This window comes from Sebastes umbrosus, chromosome 7 (assembly GCF_015220745.1).
Source record: "Sebastes umbrosus isolate fSebUmb1 chromosome 7, fSebUmb1.pri, whole genome shotgun sequence".
In the NCBI taxonomy this organism is placed as follows: domain Eukaryota; kingdom Metazoa; phylum Chordata; class Actinopteri; order Perciformes; family Sebastidae; genus Sebastes; species Sebastes umbrosus.
In genome coordinates, this window is record NC_051275.1 from 17,598,025 (window position 1) to 17,619,775 (window position 21,751).

At 40.2% G+C, this 21,751-nt stretch overlaps 2 protein-coding genes across 5 annotated transcripts; one reads left to right on the forward strand and one right to left on the reverse strand.

Annotated features, from left to right (window-relative positions):
• Window positions 1-364: 364 nt before the first annotated feature.
• Window positions 365-18,842, reverse strand: tmprss13a (transmembrane serine protease 13a). Of its 3 annotated transcripts, none has more exons than XM_037774874.1 (16): window positions 18,725-18,842; window positions 18,089-18,225; window positions 14,597-14,776; window positions 12,446-12,732; window positions 7,827-7,998; window positions 7,592-7,702; window positions 6,750-6,923; window positions 6,227-6,353; window positions 5,695-5,787; window positions 5,379-5,422; window positions 4,132-4,294; window positions 3,738-3,916; window positions 2,455-2,553; window positions 1,320-1,456; window positions 1,070-1,222; window positions 365-958 (listed from the first exon to the last, which is right to left on the reverse strand). In XM_037774874.1, exons 4-16 carry the CDS (start codon window positions 12,512-12,514, stop codon window positions 944-946), a joined length of 1,536 nt encoding a protein of 511 aa, XP_037630802.1. In that variant the 5' UTR covers window positions 12,515-12,732; window positions 14,597-14,776; window positions 18,089-18,225; window positions 18,725-18,842; the 3' UTR covers window positions 365-943. The 3 variants fall into 3 exon arrangements, with proteins under 3 accessions (XP_037630802.1, XP_037630803.1, XP_037630804.1); XM_037774875.1 differs by having other exon boundaries at window positions 18,089-18,221; window positions 18,725-18,828; XM_037774876.1 differs by lacking the exons at window positions 12,446-12,732; window positions 14,597-14,776; window positions 18,089-18,225; window positions 18,725-18,842 and adding an exon at window positions 12,242-12,439.
• Window positions 16,519-20,986, forward strand: il10ra (interleukin 10 receptor, alpha). 2 transcript variants are annotated; one of them, XM_037774872.1, is made up of 7 exons: window positions 16,519-16,822; window positions 17,483-17,612; window positions 17,830-17,990; window positions 18,107-18,252; window positions 18,710-18,878; window positions 19,649-19,755; window positions 19,980-20,986. In XM_037774872.1, the coding sequence occupies exons 1-7, from the start codon at window positions 16,729-16,731 to the stop codon at window positions 20,901-20,903; spliced, it is 1,731 nt and encodes a 576-aa protein (XP_037630800.1). In that variant the 5' UTR covers window positions 16,519-16,728; the 3' UTR covers window positions 20,904-20,986. The 2 variants fall into 2 exon arrangements, with proteins under 2 accessions (XP_037630800.1, XP_037630801.1); XM_037774873.1 differs by having other exon boundaries at window positions 17,483-17,603; window positions 17,824-17,990.
• The last annotated feature ends 765 nt before the right edge of the window (window positions 20,987-21,751 follow it).

Consider the following 21,751-nt stretch of genomic DNA (forward strand, 5'->3'; position numbering starts at 1 on the left):
TCCATGAATCACTGCTGATCCTGGTGTTGGCTTTTCCTGCTTCAGCCTCTGGGGCTGAAGCAGGAAAAGCGGGTCGGTGCCGGGGCTGAAGCAGGAAGAGAAACGTTATCGCCACCCGACTGCGCCCGCAGGGAGACTGCAGCACCTGGTCAGAGACGATAACGTTTCTCTCTGCGGAGCCCCGTCACTTCACCAGACACGGAAAACCTCTGTTGGTCTGGAGGAGCTGCAGCAGTTATTTCTGCACAAACGTCCCCTATACATTCACTAGATATTCTCAGAGCTAAACTAACTCTTCTGCAGTGTGTAGTGAGCGCGCATGCACGTGTGGAGGTGGAGCGAGACAGCAAGAACGCGCGCGTTGTGTTAGTGAAGGCAAGCAGGCAGAGGAGCAGAGCGTAGCCACACACGAGCGAGCATATGTGAGCGCGCATGGGATCCCGACCCGGTAGATTTATACCTGTAAAAAGTTACAAATAGTCCCTTTAATATGGTAAACAATAGTCAGCACTGATAAGCCTGAGATGTGTCCCTGAGGAGAAAAACAAAACACACCTCTACAATCATAAAGCATTTTTTAAAGAGAATCTAACCAATTAAGGATATGACAGTAGAGTGGACTGCGTTTCGTTGTCACAGAACAGGTAAGAGAAGGGCCAGCCATCTTTAAAAGCTCAACATGTAGGTAAACACAAGTGTACTGTATGAGTGAGACACCAAAGAGACAGGGGAATAAAATGAATAGATGTTGCAGAACGCCAACAGAGAAGTCCCGTGTTCAAGTTGTGCAAATGATCATGCCGCTACTCCACCAAGCGACCTTTTGCCCGTGTGTCTTTACTGTCCGAAGTATCTCTTCATCAATTAATTTCTTCTGTGTAAATCCACCCATCTCTTCACTTCATAGTGCAGGGTGCATTGGGGAAGGGTAGAAAGAGGGACTTCATGGTCTCTTTTGCTGTAGGGGGCACAGGAAGTGTTAAGATGGTGAAAATCTGTGGCTTAAATCTAAACGCATCTTAGTCATTCGGATGTCAAACACACCCTCCTACATTGTTTATTCAGTTACCTGCATACTGCTATGGATCCAGGGCAGAACACTTTTGACGTCGGTGTAAACACCAGGCCTATTTCTTTCACCGCATCCTTCTCCCCAGCTGGTGATCCCCGCCAGGTACCAACGTTTGTCTTTCTCGCACACCAAAGGTCCACCGCTGTCACCCTGGAAAATATAGTTCATACATAGTCAAATATAAGTTTTACAGGATGTTAAAGCCACACTGTATATTCATCTGACTCCCTTGATATTGACTGCTCACCTGACAGGAGTCTTTGCCTCCATTCAGGTGCCCGGCACAGAGCATGTTCTTGGTCACGGAGCCTCCATACAATCTATTACATGCTGTTCTACCAATGAGGTCCACAGACACTTCCATCAGATCCTGGGAGATCTTAGCTGTATTGGAGAAAACAATGTGCTCATTCATTTTGGCAAACAAGACTCTAAAATGTGTTAAAATAGTGGCTGAATACATGTGAAACTTTACATTGAGCTTAAGAATAGGATTAGTTGATTGTTAAATATAGGCACTGCCATGGCAACAGCTAATCCACTGTTATTTCTTCCCTTCTTTTGTCTCCACTTTGTTTGATTAACCTTTTCCATTCCACCGCTCTTTACTATAGACCCATTTTGTCTTTTTTTAGGGGGGGCAAGGGGTCTTTAGTCTAGATGTCACATAGAAGTGGTGTACATCATCTGAAAGCTGGGAACCTGAAGATTAATCTGATATGCAGCTCAGCACTGTCTCAAGTTGTTCTAGTAATAAATCAGAAATAAAATTATAATTAAAATAAATCTGGGGTCATGAGGTCAGAGGTCAAGGAACTCTTTTTCCTCGCCAAAATTTAACCTAACTTTGGAGTGTTATTTAGCATCCTTCCCGACATGCTAGCAGGACATTGTTGGTAGCAATGGATTCATTAGGGTTTACTAGTTTCTACCTCTTAAACTGAGCTACAGCCTCTGAAAGACGGAAAAGTCGGCTGAGGGCACCGGCAACGTTAAGGAGTGGAAGAGTTAATCAGGTGTTGCGCATTCTTATTTCCCCTGTCGTTCAATAGTTGTCATTCTGCACCTACCCATCAGCCATTACTATTGAGTTTTACGTCCACCTTTCTCATTCGCTATCAGTCTCAGTATATAGAGGACAGACATTAGTTACTCTGATAAATCATCCATGTTCCCGTAGGGGGTGCAGACTTTATTCTGCCTGTACTTCCTTCCTGTCATCTGCCTGACTGCTCTAGTTCTCTGGATTAGTTTGTCTGGTCTGACTGCATTCTTGTTGCCGATTGTAATCCTTCCTTTTGACCTAGTAAAGAGCAGTGATCCAGCATTACATGCATTCATTTATTCGCTATTGTATTATATATAATATTATTCCAGTTTACCTGATCCTGCCTCAGTGGTGCCAAAACCTGAGGTCCAGCATCTGGTTCCATCGCGAAATTGCTGGTCAAAAGCTGGCAGACAAGCTGGCTGGATTTGAGCTGGATAACACAAAAAGACATATTTAATTTTTGCAAATACACCGGCAACCTTGTGTGCTCAACAGGACAGTACTGTAGACAGATGCACAAACACACACACGAACACACTGGGCTGGGCAAATCAGATTACCAGTAGGACAGTAGACTCGGTGCAGACTTTGAAAGCTCAGACTGAACAGCAAGAGAAAAACATTTCCTGCATATTGGTTTTACCATATGACACAATGTTAATTTCTGGTTTATGTTTCCTTAACAAATCGTTTATGAATGTAAAGACCATTATTATATGATGACCAATATATGTTTATGATGATTTTCAGATAATAAATCACTCTTAATGTAAAATGTAAACAACGTGAATCCAACTGTAGATTAATTCCAATCAATATTGGAATCAATGACATTATCGATCTCCACTTATACTATTATTTTCTAGGGCTGTGTATTGGCAAGAATCTGGCGATACGATACGCATCATGATACGATACGATTCAATATTGCGATATATTGAGATACTGTAAGTAAGGCAATATATTGCAATTTTTTTAATCTAATTTTAGGAAAACTGTCATAGTACAAAGAACACACCACCATATGCATAAAATGTGAGTAATTTTTTAAAACTTTTTTATACAATCAGACCTGTGGGATCTGTATTTGCATGTTTCACAGTTCCTGTAACATCCAACATCATAGCACTAATTTGAGAGGTATATACACTGAAAGGACGCATCTCTTTGCAAATTAAATGAAGTATTGACTGAGTTAATCTTTGCATGTAAACTCTTAATTAAAAAACAATAGTGTTTTTGAGAATCGATACAGTATCACAAAATTATTTTCCACAGCCGCAGAGCATAGAAATTTCTAGAGGATTTAGAAAAGTAGAGACTTGTTGAAGGACGTTTCAGAGTGAACGTTTATTGTCACAGGCTCTTGAACCCGGTCAGCCAGCAGAAGGACTGTCTTTCAAGCCATTCATTCCCACGCCAGGCCACACTACATACTGCTTATATGAACACATACTCCCTCCCAACGCGAATAGCTCTTGCTGCATGGAGGTCAGATTTCCACCATGACAGCTAACAAGGTGCCGACTTAAGGACCGAATTCTGACCGCAGCCTCAGGTATGAAAGTAGGATAAACATCAACATTATTTTAATGAAGTGAAGATGTGACTGACCATTGAAACTAACTGGAGATGCAAGTTTGAGCAGAGCAACATCATGGTCATTAGTCTTGTTGTTGTAGATCTCACTGAGTAGGATCCTCTTAACCAGATTGGGCTCATTCAGTCTGTCCAGAGACACCACTCCACCATACACTTTCCAGTTCTCCGCCAAGAGAGCTGAAGGGTTGCTTCTGCAACACAGAAAAAGACTGTTCAGTGGGAAAGCAGTGGGCTCATATCAATATGGAATTGGTGCTTATATTTTCAGCATAGAAGCTTTGAATCTTTGCATTGTAACTTTGAAATGAATCAGTTCGCATTTCTATGATTTCAATGTACAGTATGGATACTGAGAAACAAATAAACATGATTCTTGAAAGACAGATTTTCTCTGGCAGTCAGTCACCTTGGGAAGCAGTGGGCAGCAGTCAGCACAAAATCAGGAGAGATCAGGACTCCTCCACAGACGTGGGATCCTCTGAAGTGCAACGACAACTGCCAAGGAAACTGACCCTCCTTAGCTACGCTGCCCCCGATGATCCGGGATGTAGACTGCTGCCGACCGCAGTCTGGAAACGGGAGACAATGTGAGATGCTGTACAATACCAAAGAACGGTGAATACATCCTTTATATAAGGTTGAGAGATAATTCAATATTATTGTTTGGTGAGATTCAGAGAAATGGTGGTGACAGAATGATCATATTGTGTTACTGTTTTACAAGACAAAATGTGGTAAATTCTTTTTGTTTAGACTTGTGATGAGTTATATTTGACAGAAAACATAACAATGAAATAAAGTTAATTGCACTGACCATCCAGCCGATTAGACTGTTGACAGGCTATTAAATAGGGGTTATTGGTCACTATAAGCACCATAGATGTGGGTCAATAGGGGCCTACTACACCCACTGGTAGGTTTTATCATCTAGTCAGATGGTAGATCACCAAAAGAAGGTATAAAAGAACACGACAGCGATCTCTGGCGACCGTAGTAATTATGACAGGACCAGAAGTGATTGTCAGGTGCTTTACTGTAGACAGTGTGAAACTCCATAAAGGTGTGGAGGTTGAACATGTGGTTTTCACCCAGTGGACCGGGGTTCACATCCCATGTGAAATCAACGATGGGTAGTTGTCTTTGTGTTCAGAAGCGATAAATTCCACTTCCCAAAACACAATGATTTTCCCTAAAAGTGATTTTGTTGCCGAAACCTAAAGATGTCTTTTTATTTGTGTTCAAAACGTAACGTTTCGTTCAGTTTTACAACATGTTAAAACGTGTTGTTTGAATGTTTTGCTTTCACTTTCACAACGTAGTAGGCCCCTAATGACCCACATCTATGGTGCTTATAGCGACCGATAACACCTATTTAATGGCCTGTTAACAATCGGATCGGATTGAAACATCAAAGTGTCTATTGTATATATCATTTTGCATATTTCAATCTACCAATTTACATGGAATAGATTATTGTGCAAATATAGTACAGAGTTGATGGTCACAGTCTAGGCTCGGACCTCATCACTCCCAACAAAGAAACACTAAGCTCAACACAGCAGTTAGAGCAGAGATAGAGACAGAGACAGAGACAGAGAGAGGGGAGTGACTATGTGTGACACATGACTTTAGGAACAGATGGAGGCTCCTTACCCACACACTGCAGGGCAACAACCTCCTGGTCTGGACAGGATGAACTGCGTAATGCCACAATGAGAAAAACATGCCAGTTATCATGAGTACATGCAGTAAACCAATGTGCACTTTACTGCTGTTTTTTATAGTATTATAAATAACAAAAGCAGAAAATAAGTATGTGGGGGTCATATTTTTTATATATTCAACTGCTTTCACAAATATTGATAGATTTCACATGATGAGATAGATTTCATAATGAAGAGATTGGAAGGATCATAGATTAAGCCTGAGCTGTGTATGAAACAGGAGGGTAAAGGACTAGATTGTTTACCTGACGTTTACTTGACCCTGTATAAATGAAGACGAGCTGCTGGTCATCTGTAAACCAATGGACTGGGATCTAATTGCTCTGGTGTTATGGGACCTGGAGATAGAGAGAAAGGCAGTTAAGAAAGCTGAAGAGATAAACCTTCACATACAGAGATCATTTTGTCGAAACAACGTCTGATTGAGTCTGGAGACTCATTCTGCTTCTGTCACACTGAGACACCCCAGGGAGACCCTGTGGAGAATCAATTCAACCTTAAACACACAGCAGCAGGTGAGGAGGAATGAGATGGATCTGAGTGGGTAAATTACAGGTTGGAGATTGAAGCCCACATGTTCGCTAGCTGCTGTTGAAATTGGGTCTGGCAAAATGACTCCTTCATGAAGCTTGAGTTAGCTCCGAAGGATGACGGGGAATGGTGATAAATGTTTTGATGTTGGAGTTCTGTTGCTCCTGCTCTGAAACTATTGTTGTTTAGCACACTTTAGGCCAGTTTCGACAAAATTATAATTGAGTTAAGGTGATGATTGTTCACCTTCTGAATCCGAGCTGAGCGCAGGTCTTGTCGGCGAAGCTCGGGTTCCAGTCTCTGTTGCACACTGGTAGAAAGCGGCCATCTTGAGATGTCTTGACCTGCAGACTGCCGTCCACGCCAAACCTCACTGGGGAAGACAAAAGAAAGAGAACGACTTAGATGGAGTCTCTTCAGTGGGTTATGCTTAACACAATGCAACAGTAATGTGGAGTCTTTGGCCTGTGTGCTGCTGCTGTTGCAACTACAAACAATTATAGTAAAAGCAAAAATCAAATGTTTCAAAAGAAATTAGCTTCACTTGTCAAGACTTGGCAAATGCAAGCATGCTGCTGTGTGCGGTTCTGTTTGTTAATACTGACACTAAATACATGGAATATTATCCCCATTACCAATATGTATGATAACTCAACACAAAGATCCTATATCCTTTTGGCTGTTAGGTGTCTGCCCATCCCTCTTCACCATCTGTGCTTGTGTTATTCTGGTTCTGGGAAGGTCTACGTGTGTGCATATGCCTACTCACCACAGTTTGTTTCGTCAGTGCCCATTTCGCAGTCCATTATCGCATCACATTGGACAGTATTGTTGGGGCAGATGTCCCGGCTTTGCAAAGCCACATTTCCATTATTACCATTATTATCCTTATTGTGATCACTGTAGAGGATTGCTGCTGTCGCCAACTGGGTGCCATAACGAACTGTTGTTGGGGTAACAATGAGTGTGGGTAAGTGAAGGTAGAGTGTAGCATTTTTATATATTATTACAATTGACTAAAACAACAAGACATGAAATAAGAACAGGAAATGCAACTCAAATGAATACATCACCTCTGTCTCTGTCACTTAGTTCAACATCTATACCTACTTTTAACTCATTCATACATCCCACGGTAATCCAATTCCCATAAATGATTCTAACAATTCAATTTGCTACAGCTACTAAATGTAAACTACCAACTTTTTTTGAATGCCAACAAAGCTCAAAGGCAATGGGAAACAAACAGCTTATCTTAATATCTTAACAGGCAAACTTAAAACAAAAGGACTATAAGTTAAGGGATGCTAGAGGAGGATACTGCAAAGATTTATTTCAGAACCTGGCAACCAAAATGTTTCTTTTTTAATGGCTAAATAAAGCGTTATATACCAGCAATAAAATAATTTTGTTGGACCTTACAATCCCTTTTAAAAGTATGCCTTATTACCAAAATCAAATGCAAACAAATCTGCTATAATAACCACAAGGGCACACGAAACATTGTGACCAACATATACTTTGTATGCAGTTACAATAGTCCTGAATAAATTCAAGCAGCAAATGAATATTAATGACAATATCCAGTGATCTGTATGAATAAACACATACTTCCAAGCCAGATGCCCAGTGCCAGCAGACCGAACACCAGTAAGGTTCCCCCTGACCCTCCGTAACACTGGGCATTACTCTCCCAGCATCTCCTCCTCTTTCTGCTGGGGGCTGGACACAAACATATACACAAACACACATTAATAATCCTCGAGGCGACTCTCCATTTGCTTCGATCCTACGGCAGCATCCATTGTATTCTCAGGAAAATGTGGGAGCTGTGGATGTCACTCACGTTTGCTTGACTTTGTAACTTGGGGAACGGCAACAGTCGGTGACATCTGGGGGACGTAATGTGGATAGGAGGGGGGTGTCAGGCCCGGACCCACGCCATACACCACCTCGTCATAGGACTTGAGGGGGGGCAGGGTGTACACATCAATGGTGTAGTAAGGAGGGGGCTCGTTCTGTGAGGAAAAACAGAGGGAAAGTAAATAGCTTGCGTGACATCATGATATAGATAGATCCCTTATCGTAAAAAAAACACACTTGGAGTCTTTATCCATTATTGTGTCACCTATTACCCTTGGACACAAGACACCATGCTATTTTAGGTATAATAATATCAGTAGAGAGATGGACGATAGATAGGCAAAAGACTAGAGAGGCAAATCACTTGCCTGCTTTTGGTTGCCAAGAGTGAGCACGTAGCCCATTGTCCTCCATGCAATCCTAACACTATTATCAAGCCTATGTTTAAGTCCACACCTGGGTATTAACCTTACCCACAAACACGCATGTTGTAGCCTGGCAACAGTGTCTGAAAGATCAGGAATTAGCAGTTCATTTCATAATTTTTCTGTTCACGCTATCTCCTCTGCCCTTTTTGATTCACAGCTGCAGGTAGTAATATCAAGTACGCCAGACAAAGGATTTAATCAGTGTTTGAGTTTTTGGGATAGGTAGGTTAACATCTGTTCACAAATGAAGATAAGGAAGGCGACTAAAATTGCAGTTTATGTGGCAACAGTTTTTTTTACCCAATTGCCTAAACCTCTATATGAGCTCATTCTGAATGACGCATGATAAACAGAGACATAGGTTAGTCGGACCTGGTTAAACAATGGCCTCTACGACTGCCAGTCATATCTCTGTATTTCTTACACAATGACTTGCAAAAATTTCCTTTTGAAAGACTATACCGAATTGTTTCATGGTAAAAAACAATCTTTACTTCCTTCTTCCTTGAATATGTAAGAAGGAAGTGAAGATTTTTTTAACTACGAAACGACAAGGAGAGTCAGTGGTCAGGTGATTTAGCTTCTAATATTTACCAGCTATGACAGGTATTGTTTTCACCTTTTGAGTCTGTGAGTCATCATCCTGTAGCGGGAAATAGCACAAATGCGGTTTTGAGTACTTTGCCAGGTGTTTTGTCAGCGCAATGGCATCGATATCGTGCAAGATGCAGTCACGGAACGTTACAGGTGTGTAGTTGTCATCATTCGAAGATGGGTGTGGTGGGGCGTAGTGGGAAAGGGCCCCCCGCCACACTTAACGCCCCGATTTGGTGTCGCGGCTGGTGTGATCCTATCGCAAGATGGTCTCTAGTTTTACTTGTTTGTTTTTTTAAGATATATTTTTATTCAAATTTTTTGCAGCGGTTGCAAGGCATTTAAAACAGCAATAACCTCAGCCAAAGCCGTCCCACAACAGGAGAGAGAAAGGTGAAAGTAATAATAACAAGAATGAGAAAAAAAATGAATAGATATAAAATGAAATAATAAATAAAACATAGAAGTCACATAGCCTACGTTAGAAGCCCCATTTGGTGGCAGAGGTAAAAGTGAGCCCTGAGCGTGGCTAGTTTTACTTGTTTGTACTGTAGCTGCGTGGAAATATTAAAAATATGTTTAAGAAATAGTACGACACTTTGGGAAATGCGCTTATTTCATTTCTTGCCTTGAGTTAGATGAGAAGGTTGATACCACTCTTGTGTTTTTATTATGGCTGTCAATCGATTCACATGTTTAATTTCATTATTGTCCATATTTAATCGCGATTAATCACAAATTATTTACACATTTTTATCTGAAAATGCCATGCCAGTTTTTCCTCGCCAAAATTTAGCGTAAGTTTAGAGTGTTATTTAGCCTCCTCACAACAAACTAGTATGACATGGTTGGTACCAATGGATTCCTTGGGTTTTTTAGTTTCATATGAAACCAGTGTCTTTACTCTAGCTTTAAAACTGAGCCCGCTAACGACCTAAAAACTGCAAGTAGCGTTAATGCATTAAAGAAATTAGTGGCATTGAAAAGAATTTGCGTTAACGCATTATTATCGCGTTAACTTTGACAGCCCTAGTCTTTATGCTAACTGTAGCCTAGCTAGAGCAAGCAGCTGGTTAGCTCAGCCTGGCTCTCTCCGAACAATATCTGTACACCGTCACCTCTAAAGCTCACTAATTTAACGCTACAAGCGCTATATCTTGTTTGTTTTATCCGGAAAAAAACCAGAGTGGAAAAACAACATGTTGCGGTGTTACGGGGGTTTTGCTCTTTTCATCTAACTCTCAACAAAAAAGCTAATAAATGTATATCCCAAAATGTCAAACTATCTATTTAATTTCCAGTAAAATTGAGCTAATACATTCAACTCCAAACCGTTGCAACATGTAGCCTACTTATTATGGTGCTGTGCTGTTTGTGGTATACTTTATGCAACGTTGGATGATAAAAGCAGAGTTATGAAAACTCCCAAAAGGAGAATGTTATGTGACTTAACTTGTTTGTGGCCTAGACACCTGTTGGCAGGACGCCCATGGATAATGATCTAATTCACTGAACTTTAAAGTGTGTCATTAATTGTATTAGATAATAGTAATTACCATCTCTTCTGCTAAATCAAAAGAGAATGAGGTCAAGTTTCGTAATGGACATGAGTTAACAGAAGCTCCACAGCATAGGAGAGGTTTGACATGATCAGCATCTGTTAATGTGTTATCAACATAGTCAAATTAGTGTTGTGCAGCCCTGAGCATTAACCTCACCACCCCTAGTGCAGAGAAAGCTAAGATTTAGTTCCCAATAACCAATGAGGATGGCCTCTCCGTAACTGTTGTGACCCTTCTTCATTCATCACTGTGGTTACACCTTCATAAAACAGCCAGGGCAACAAAAAAAAATCCTTTGTTGAAAAAAGAAAGGATTCAATCTATGGAAGGAGCACTGGTTATGGGCGGACCCGCTACAAAAGGGGTTTCATAAGATCATTTGTATTGCACGCTGATCAAGTTTCACACCTATACACCTATAGGCAGCTCCACTTAATTGAAAATGGCTGAACTGACGTAGGTGGAGGAACTGGTTTTTCACATTTCCCAGCAGAGTACACTTGTATCATCTTCCATTGTTTCCCTATCGGCCATTATCATGGAAAAATACTGAGGAAAATTTAAAGATTAGGTTGGGCTCACATGACATTTAAAAGGTCAATATTTTACTCAAACAATAACTGTGATAATATAACGTTACAAAGCTACCCGACATGAAAAAACTGGGAACTAAAGTGTCCCTTCATGTTTGTCTTCAGGGCCTAAAAGAAATCAAGGCAGATACAAGTCATCATTTAGTGATCTGAGCTTGACTGCAACCAAAACAAATCTGAAATATTCCTCTTTTAGTAAACAGAACAAAGAGTTAGTCCACTGAAACTTTCAGCCGCGCACGTCACAACTTCAGTACATTTTGTGCTGATCGTTAGGCAACTTCCTATTGTGGTTCAAATTCTTATGCTTGTTCGTTGACGCAATGCTAATGAGTCTGTGTTACGCCTACTAATGTTATTTCATGGTCTCTGTATTTTGCAGTCTATGCTGCAAAACCAATTGGCCTTTCCGGGAAAAATAGAGTTGAAGTCAAGTGTATTTATTAAACCCTAAATCAGCAGTGACTCAAGTTTGTCTGAGGGCTTAACACACGTCACCCTTTATCCTTAGACTCTTGATTTGGATTAGGAAACACTACACTGCAACACTTTTACATGGTTGTGTTGCATCAGGTGTCGTAATTACAGATAGATATCCAATAAAAACTATGTATCTCCAAATTTTTGATTTTTCAGAGAAACTGAATAATTAAGTTTTCCTTTACAGGAGGACACAATTATTCTACTTCTCATCTCAATCAAATCATTTAGAAATCCATTGGATCAGCAGAAAGACATTGTCAGAAATCTGAAAACATCTTTTTTTCTTGGCTCATGAAAAGTTGATATACAAAGTAATCCAGGAAGAACAAAATTACAATATTAGCTCTTAAAAAAAGTGTTATAATCAAAGAGTTTCAAGCAAGTGAAAATGTGTTTCCCCATAGAAAGTGGATTAGGCAAAACCTATATTCAAACTCCCTTCTGTCCTGCTGCCTGGCAGGTAAATTGAAACAAATAAAACCTCTGATATCAACCCCCGCCATGAGCAGCACTATTCAAGATTATGGAGGCCGCACCAGTTTACAGACACACTGAAACTCAAACAGAGCAAGCAGAGAAGCAGATAAACAGGATAAGAGCCACCATTCAGAGTCTGGGCGACAGGTGAGTATTGATCAAGGAGGAAGTTAGACTATTGATTTGAGGAAAGTTGAAGTCAGAGGAGAGGCCAAAGAGTTTTTGTTATAAGAGAAAGAGAAAGACAAAGGAAGAACGTACCATGTCATGCTTTGCCATCGGACTTATGTCAGCAAAGAGCGGAGAGTGGAGGTGAGCGCAGTTTTGGTGGAGCTTTATCACATCCAGGTGTTTACTCAGTCACGGAACAGTGGTTAGAGTATGGTGGTGCCAAATTAAACACCTCTTCTCTGTCTTTTCTTCTTCTCTACTTCCTTTCTACTCTACTGTGTGTTTGTCACTGACCTTCATCCAAGCAGCAACAGGTAGGTTTGCCTCCCCCTCTCCTGGCCTGACACCTCCCACTTCCAGCATCCATCATTCTCTCAGACCTTCATTCTTTGGCTAACATAGGCGGGCGTGCCCAGTGCACCAGTTTCCCACCTGCCAGACCTGTTTTCTTGGCAGCCAGAGACTGTCAAAAGCTTGTTTCACATATCAAGCTCCATTATGGCTCCAACGACACCAGCTGAGTTGTCAGGGCCCTGAACCAAAATGTCTTCTTCTCCGCAGAAAATGACAGGAACTTGAACCTGAAATGTTTTCACAAACAAATAAATTCAACATTATTTCAGTTTAATGCAGGATGTCTTCTCTGTGAATTTCACAATATGCTCATAGACTGTACAAGAAAATGCTGGAGGAAAAAAATAGCTCTGTAATTGAATGCTGTAAATGAAGGTAATCATTAATACGTCATATGTTTGGCACGGTGCATGTTTTCATTAACCTCTGTGAATTTCTGGCTCATACACACAACATCTCAGCTGTTCCCACATCAATACTCTTCTGCACACTTATGTTGCTTCTGGAAACTTTTGGAGCTTCTTTCCTCTGACTTCTTAATCCACCTCTGTGAGTTCACTTTTACATTCCCTTTCCAAATGATCACTAGTTCCTCTCTCAGCTTGTTTAATAATAATGTTTCTCCAGTTTTGCATATTCCCCTTTTTTAGTTGCCGTCATTTGAGACCTTCTACATCTATCACCACTGTCGTTTTCTGTTTCTTGCCTATTTGCATAACTGAGAGGGGGAGGGAGGGAGATCATGTCTCCCTTTGTAAGTTTCTCACACTTTACAGCGGTTTTGATTCTCGGTGTATGCTTTTCCTGCATCTTTCACCCTGACACAATATGTTGAACTTCAGGAACAATCTACCTTTTGAGTGCTCTGTGATAAGATGCAGGGCCGGCCATATAGGCGGTCACCTTGGATGCCACCTTCTGGGGCGCACTAGGCGGTAAGATATAGCAATAGCAATATATATATATATATATTTTTTTTTCTTTTAAATGCCGGTGGGCACCCTTCCTCATTTTCTGCATTGAGGTAACAAATGAACAAATAAATAACAAAAGAAAGAAATACACTTTTCACCCCTGTAACTCTCGAAGTAGTGAAACTGACTAAACACCTTTAAACCAACAATATCAGGGAACAATTGTTTATTTATAAATACAGTTATTTATGAAAATAGAAATCGTAATGTTTGCTTAAAACCATTGTGCTGTCTGATGTGTGTTGCGGTTTGCAGGGCTAGGGTTAGGGTTCTGGGAGGTTGAACCCTAACCATGGGTGGTTGAGGGTCCAAATCTGAAATTCGCCTAGGGCACCAAAAGGGCTAGAGCCGGCCCTGATAACGGATGGACCTCTGCCTCTATTGACTTGGTGCTCAACACCCTTCTCTTGTGTATATACAATAGGGCTGTCCCCTCTTAGTCGATGAGTCGTTTCGGTCTTAGTCGACCAAGATTTTTTAAGTCGATTAGTCATTTTTTAATGCTTTTTTAATGCTGAATGACTTATTTCTAAGAAACTTCTGAGCACATCTCCGGTAAACACAAGATTTGAAGTGGTGCTTTTGTGTGATTCTTTGTGGAGAAACTCAGCTTTACAGTTCTGATTAAATCAACTAATCGATTAGTCGACAAAATTATTAGTGTTGGTCAACTAAGAATTTCTTTGGTCGAGGACAGCCCTAATATACAATATATTAAACAACACATAATAATGAATATAGGGAATTGTGGTGACCTCGTGGTCTAAGACGCACACCACATACTGTAATCACAATGTCCCAGATTTGAACCTGCCTGAGGAACTTTGTGGCACGTCAACGCCCCTAATCTCTCTCCCCACATTTCCTCTTTGTTACAACTCTGTACTATTACACAGATAAAGGTAGAATTTCCCTAAAATATATAACCATGAATGTTAAGCAGATCAAGCACATTAACTCATAATATCAAACTGCTGAAATACAGAACTGGATTGCAAGACCTTTAAAGTTCAGACAAAATGTAAGTCTATCTAAATGTGATCATTACTGAGATACTGAATTATATACTGAGTTTATAGGAAGCACCACAGGATATTCAATGTGAGGGTGTGTTTACCTTGTAACACAACTAGAGGGTGATATTATATACAGTCTTCCAATGTGCAGGCAGCCACTGGGCACTTCTCATGTACAGAGTGACTCGTGAGAAAAGTCCCCTGTCAGAACAGCAGCAGATGATCTCTGACATTTCAGTGGCGTCCCACAGCTCCGATTTACTCAGCAGTTCTCTGTCCGCCTGCAAGACAGAAACCAAAAGGTGACACACTAACATACAAGTTCATGTTGTGGTGTGTTTTCATTTTACCAGGAACTAAAACTTGAACAGTCACATGTGAAGAGGAGGTGCGAAACAGAGAGGGGAACTGAGATGACACATATGGCTATAATTAAGAGAAAAGTGCTTTCTCAGAATTGAAAGTATATTTATAAAAGTATGAGAGTTTAAACAGAGCAAAACAAAATGATCAACTAATGACTGACTTTTTAATAACAATAATAATAATTTTAATAATACTGGTATTGAGGGCTGTATTATGTGTATGCTAACAACTTATCAATGCAGTTTCAATGGGACTGATTATAAACAGCAGTTTGGTCTTTTCATGATGAGACAAATGTCCCGTGAAGGATGTACACATTGTATTTATTTACCAAACAAGGTCATGAGGAAAAACCTGGCTAAAGGCTGGCACTGTTGTAATGTAAACAGAAGAGACAGGTGAGATAGTTTGGTTGAGTCAACACTAAACGTCCCTTTAGTTTTAGTGCAATTCTGTTAGTAATCCATCTTATTCAACATTTATTATAGAGCGGTATCCAGCGGACGCAGGACGTACATGTACGGAAATTGTAAGCCTTTGTATATTATGTCGATGCTGTGCAATGGAAGAACTGACAGTCAGTACATTTCTCAGAGAATGGTCCTTGGATAAATTATTGTTAATTGGCAACCAGTAGGATGGCCTTTGTGAGTAATCTACTTCTAACTAATACGAAAAAAAGAATCTCATATCGTACATATCCACCCACAATAACCTTTACATTACACGTTTCCTTTTGAAACCTTACAAAATGTTGAACTGATGTGCTTGAGAGTGAGATGAGGTGTAGAGATAAGGTTCCACGACTGCAGTGGTTTGTCAAGACCACAGACGGAGATACAGATATTTCAAGTTTTTAAAAAGGTCGTGCCTCTCTTAATGTCACTTTAGTTTATAACTTACTCATAAGACTTTTTAAGACACTAGAAAAAATATCTTGATACCAGCCTCATAGCCTGCGTTCTAGTCTCATAATGCATAGAGTTATGATGGAATCAGATGCATGTAAACTTGTGTCTATCAACAAATCAAGGAATTCCTGTTATGCCTTTTTTTCATGCTCGTTTTGCTTGTTAAATATATTCATTCAAATCACCCCAGAACGAATGTGTATTTTTAGTTGTCCCTTTCCGTCTCACTGCTATCTGTACCATTGCTTTTTGCAAAAAACTACCTGCAATGCAACCAACCACAACTGAGGTTTTACAGACAGATTATCACAGGAAGATATGCGAATACATGTGCTGTAGTCAAAAAGGCACGCACACACAAACTAAATATAGACAAATAAAGACAATAGGTGTTTACTGCTGGTGTGTAAAAAAATTATCTTTAAAACCATCAGAAGGCCTCTCCAGTCGAACTACTGCCTACAATTACAAAAACTGAAAGGGGAATCCCTTAACGCTTCCTTTTTTTCATCTCTGAGCCGTGCACAGTCCAAATGTGTTTCAATAGCAGTTCACTGTACACCATGAACCGGCTGAGGGAGGGGAATGGGGAAAAGAAAAAGTCAAAAGAGGAAGAAAAACGTTGGAGGCGAGAGAGATGAAACTAGTGTCAGCGTCACTGATGTAGTCACAACAGGAAGCGCATCACCAGAGAGGGAGGGGAGTTAACCAAGAGAGGAAGTTATTTGGGGAGAAAATAATTAGGCAAAAACAAGCTTCTTCTTATTTCTTCCACGGATGAACAAACACCACATCAGCGAGAGAAGAGCTGCTTCCACTCTGTCTACATTTATCAACACTTTCATGTTAATCTGAACAACAGACTTGTTGCGGAGGGAAGATGTGTCTACAGTCTGATCACTGATGATTGGAATAAGGGACTTTTTTTTGGCGGCTATTTTGTGGATTATGACTGAATGATAATATCTCTCCAGATAATAGACATGGATATGAGAAATAAGACACCAATCCTTGTCCTCCTGATTATCTACATAATAAACCGTGTGTCAGGTAATTATCAACTTTTATTACACAATATCTTAAGTCTGACTGGTTTATGTGTTTTATTTAATCTTGTTTGGTATTTAAATTATTTTTTTCTATTTCCTGACATTGATATTAATTTATCATTATAGAATTGTTACAGTCATGTGAAATACCGTAGGTCAAATATAGAGATTCTGGAAAATGTTTAGCTGTTACAATGAAACTTATTTTTTAAACCTGTTTGAGATATGTTTTCCATCATGAAGGCGTCAGGGGGGGGAAAAGAGAATTACAGAGAACATTTATTCATAATTTTCCTGTTCCTAGTAAATTAATCCCACGTTTTGAGTGGAAATGGGTAAAACTCTGTTCCCTTTTACGAAAAACCCATAGTGTCATTGTCATCAGAGATCCCATTAATGATTGCAAGATGGCCACGTCTCTTTCGTCAACCAGACATCCTTTTCTCCGCCTGACCACATCCTTCTATCTAAAGATAACATTTCAGTATTTGCTTAGCATGTGCAGTGGTTTATGATTTTACAGTCTGAAATAAAAACAGTACAAATGTCACCTCTCTCGACAATATAATATAAAACTGTATTCTATTTAGATCAATTTAAATGATCTTGTAATAATGAGCACTGAATATGCATCATAATGCCTCTGTGTTTTCTATTGCAGGGCTTGACATCCCTAAGCCTGACAAACTGGTGGTGAATATTGTGGATGGGGAGGTATTAGTGCATTGGAAACATCCTGTGGACGCCCCCTCAAACTCCCAGTACAATGTAGAAATGGCAAAGTATGTTTGACTTCAGAGTTACAGTGTCTTGTTCACAAACTTCCTATTATTTTGCAATTCAAATTTCCCAGCACTCTACCTTTTTCCTTTACATCTACACCATTTTGTTTTACCAGTCATGTCATTTACCAGTGAGAGTTGATTTTCATTGAAATGTTAGATATCTTTTTATCATTATCAGCTCCTTCTAGTTTTTGACTGATGTGTTTTTTGTCCTCAGGTTCACTGATTGGGCCATGGTTGTCGGCTGCACGGGGATCAACAATACCTACTGTGACCTTAGCAGCGTTATACATGACTATCGCACAAGCTACAGGGTCAGAGTTCAGCTGGTTGCAGGAGTTAATGAGTCTGCGTGGACAAGCAAGAGATTTCAACCAAATAGATGTAAGCATAGTTGTCAGTTTGGTAGTGTACCATGATTATAACATTGTAACATTAGGCTGGTTAAGCAAGTCAGGCACACTATGTGAATGTTTTCTTACCTCTCTCTGTTTCTATAGGTGATCTGCAGCCTCCCTCCTTCAATTTGTGGGCTACTTCCAGCACTCTGACAATTTATGTTCACCAAAAACCCATTCTGGAAATACTCTTTCCTTTTGGGGTCCAATACACCATCTACCTGGAGGAGAGGGGAGGATATCAAAAGGTACAATATGTAAAATAATGTAAGGCAGCACCAACCCTATCACTAAACTTCAAAACAAGAGATTGGGACACCATTGTAGCACTCTTAAAGTGATAGGCAGGGATGGTAAATGTAGACAAAGACACTTGACAACACCCAGATGTAATTACAAATCTATTACATAATCAATTATAATTAATTGATTATAATTAATATAATTAATTGATTATGTAAATTGTTTGTTAATTAATCAATGACATAAAAATGTGGCTACATTTTCAAGTTCAGACAGACAAAAGTCTATAATTATGTCTGTGAAAATACCTGTTATTAAAATTCCTGATTGGGCTTTCGTTAGGTGAATGATCCAATACAATATTTTACAATATTTGGCCGGCTGAATCAACATCTGAACCTTGTGTGTGGTCTATATGTACAATGCCTTGACTTGCGTGGCATTTTGATTCTTACCCTACAGAATATCACAGCATACCTGACCAATAAGGTGGGGGAGGATCAGAGGACGAAGTCTTTCAGTTCTCTCCGCTGGGGGAGAGAGTACTGTGTAAGCATCAAGGTAGAAGGCAGAGGATCTGAGTCCACCAGCGGCATGTCCCCTAAACAGTGTCTGCTGCTGCCAGAGCAAAGTAAGAAAAACATTCTATTATGATGATGCGCAGCTAAGAGACAGCAGCTTTGAACAGCAATCAGATTGTTACAAGTTAGGTTAGTTCAGTAGTGGATGTATTTGCCCAAGTAAAACAAAAGAAACACAATACATTAAAGGATTGAAAAAAAATGTAGCTGATGAGATAAAAAAAAAAAAACGCCTTTCAAAGACATCACACCATGAAATACCACGAAATAGAACATAAAAACTAAAATGTGTATATGGGCTAACAATAAAATAAACATGCGACACATTCATAGGTCAATTGCTGCTAACAGGCTGGGCACACAACTGCCAAAAAAGATAAGACAACATGCTAAATTAAAGTACTTTGCTCATTAAATAATCCTTAAAGGAATAGTTTGACATTTTGGGAACTATACAAATTAACTTTGCTTAGTATTAAGACTGGAAAGAGGGGTAAACAACTAGCCTGGCTCTGTTTAAGTTTAAAGGTAACAAAATCCGCCCGCCAGCGCCTCTTTGTTTAAACCGGCACTTAACCAACAACTTAACTACAATGTGTCATTTTTTTCACTTTTTTGTTTCCCCATTGTCAGTCTTTGTGGTGAGCGATGCTAACCTGTTGCTAGTGGTAGCTTAATATAGTCTTGGCAAGAGTAAAATAAGCAAAGGAAAATTGTGCTGCAATACGATACCAGTTTAAATCTACAGCTTTGTGGAAAGCCTTTCACCTATAACACCCTCACTCCTATTAAACCTTTTTTCTGTTTTTGTTCCTTCCAGAATGGTTCATAATTGCAGTGTCATCCCTATCTATTCTGGGTGTTGCTATCATGGCAGGCGTCCTCCAGTGTTACCTGAGACGTTCAGAGAAAACACCTGCTGCATTGGTAAGTACATTAAATTACAGAATACTGGGACGAATTACAGTTGTACAAACTTGTATTGTCGACTATGCGGAAAACAGAACCAAAAGTTGGTTGTTTAACTTGCATCATATTCTTGATATCATAAGCCTTGTTGAGATGGTTCAGTTAGTCATAACTACCTGTGTTCCTAAGCACGACTTTATAAAATAATGAATAATACAACAACCTCCATCTTCTCACCCCAGAAATCGCCTTTAAGTGGCTGGCAACCACTTTCCATTGGAGAAGGGACTGTGGAGGTTGTTACAGACAAAGGATGGTTCCTGTCCAGCTACAGAACAGAAGTGAAAAACTGTGTCGAAGACCCAGTGACACTCATTATGGTAACAGAGGACGATGAAGAAGAGGACAGGAGGACCAGCATGGACAGCGGGGTGGGCATGGAGTCCAACTCTTCTACAAAGAGTGAAGGAAGTCCTCCAACGAGACAAGACGACAGTGGCTTTGGGAGCTTAGGAGGACCAGAGAGCTCCACTAGCTGTCAGACAGATTACCCTCTGCAGGATGAAAGGACTGATGCCAACATGGCTAGGAAGAGGGACGATAGTGGGGTGGGGCTGAGCTGCCAGCTTGAATCTTCTTCCATAAATCTGGATGGACAGGACAGTGTATCTCTAAAGTTGGCTGGGGGTAGTTATCGCAGCCAGAGTCACTCCGCCGTGCAGAATCATGTCTGTGATGACGAGGAGCTGTTTAAACAGATGCTTCCTGGCTCCCTTTTGGCCGAAGTGGTCACAGGTTACAGGGCTGGGCCTCAGTCGTGTATCTGCTCAGGAGCAGGTCAGTGCACTTGGTGCCATAAACAAGGCCATTATGGAACTGAAGTTATCAGACAATACAGAGCAATGCGTATTGATCATGGACTACTGAGCAGCAAATGTGATTTTGCAGACTCTTACAAAGGGGGGCTTAAGTTTTCAAATTACTCTAAAAAAACACAAATGGACACTGTCATGGTGGATGACTTGGACACAACTTGTATACAACTGGGGGAGACTTTCCCTCTGCTAACAGCTCTATCACCGCTGCCTCTGGTGGAGGGAGGACAGGACTTCAACATGAACAATGTGTCCCTCTCTCTCTGTGACGTACAGCTGACGACTGAGTGATATGCTGTGGAATGCTTTTTATAAAATCATGCTGACGTAACCTGTCTGAGTGCTTTTTTGTAGAAATACAACTCCTTTTCTTACATGACTCAATCATTGGAATTATGAAATAGAAGCATTAGTTGGTATTTGGGGGCGGGGGAATTGCTCCGGTATTAAAACTGTAAGTAGAAAAAACAGAGCAAGCAACAGGGTGTTATTGAACATAGGAAGGAAGTAGATGTTAGACCACAGAGCTGCTAGCTGTTAGCTGTCAGTTGGAGTCTCAGGAGCTTCAAACATCAAACGTCAAAGACCTTATTCAATGCCGTCTCACTGGGTATGTTTACAACTGACTAAAATGCTGTATGCCGGAAGTGAAACTGGTGTGGGAGCAATGAAGAGAGTCAGTTTGACAGTTACGTGCTTTTGGAAATTTTTGTCCTCTCCCTGTCTCTCACCTCCGCCAACAATCATACCCTATGTCGGTAACAAACCCGTAAAGTTTCTGTAAAAGTATTTCTTATTCTTAACACTGTTTAAATATTAGACAAAGTAAAATACTAGATATGAAAAAAAAATGTATTCATCACTGTGAATATGTGCGACTCTGCTCTTCTATGTGTAATTAAAATTTCCCTAGAATGTTCTGTAAATTATGTCATACAGTATATTTACAAAAACCCCAAGCAAATTACCTGATGTTGATCTCAGAAACCATGACTCAATGAAACACAAGGAAAACCCTGAAACAAGAGAGTGAAACCTACTGGAAAACAAACATTACCTATCGACTTCACTGTGCTTGGGATCCCCATTATGCAAATTCTGTACAGGAACCAGAGCGGTGGTTTCGAAGCTTCTAAACT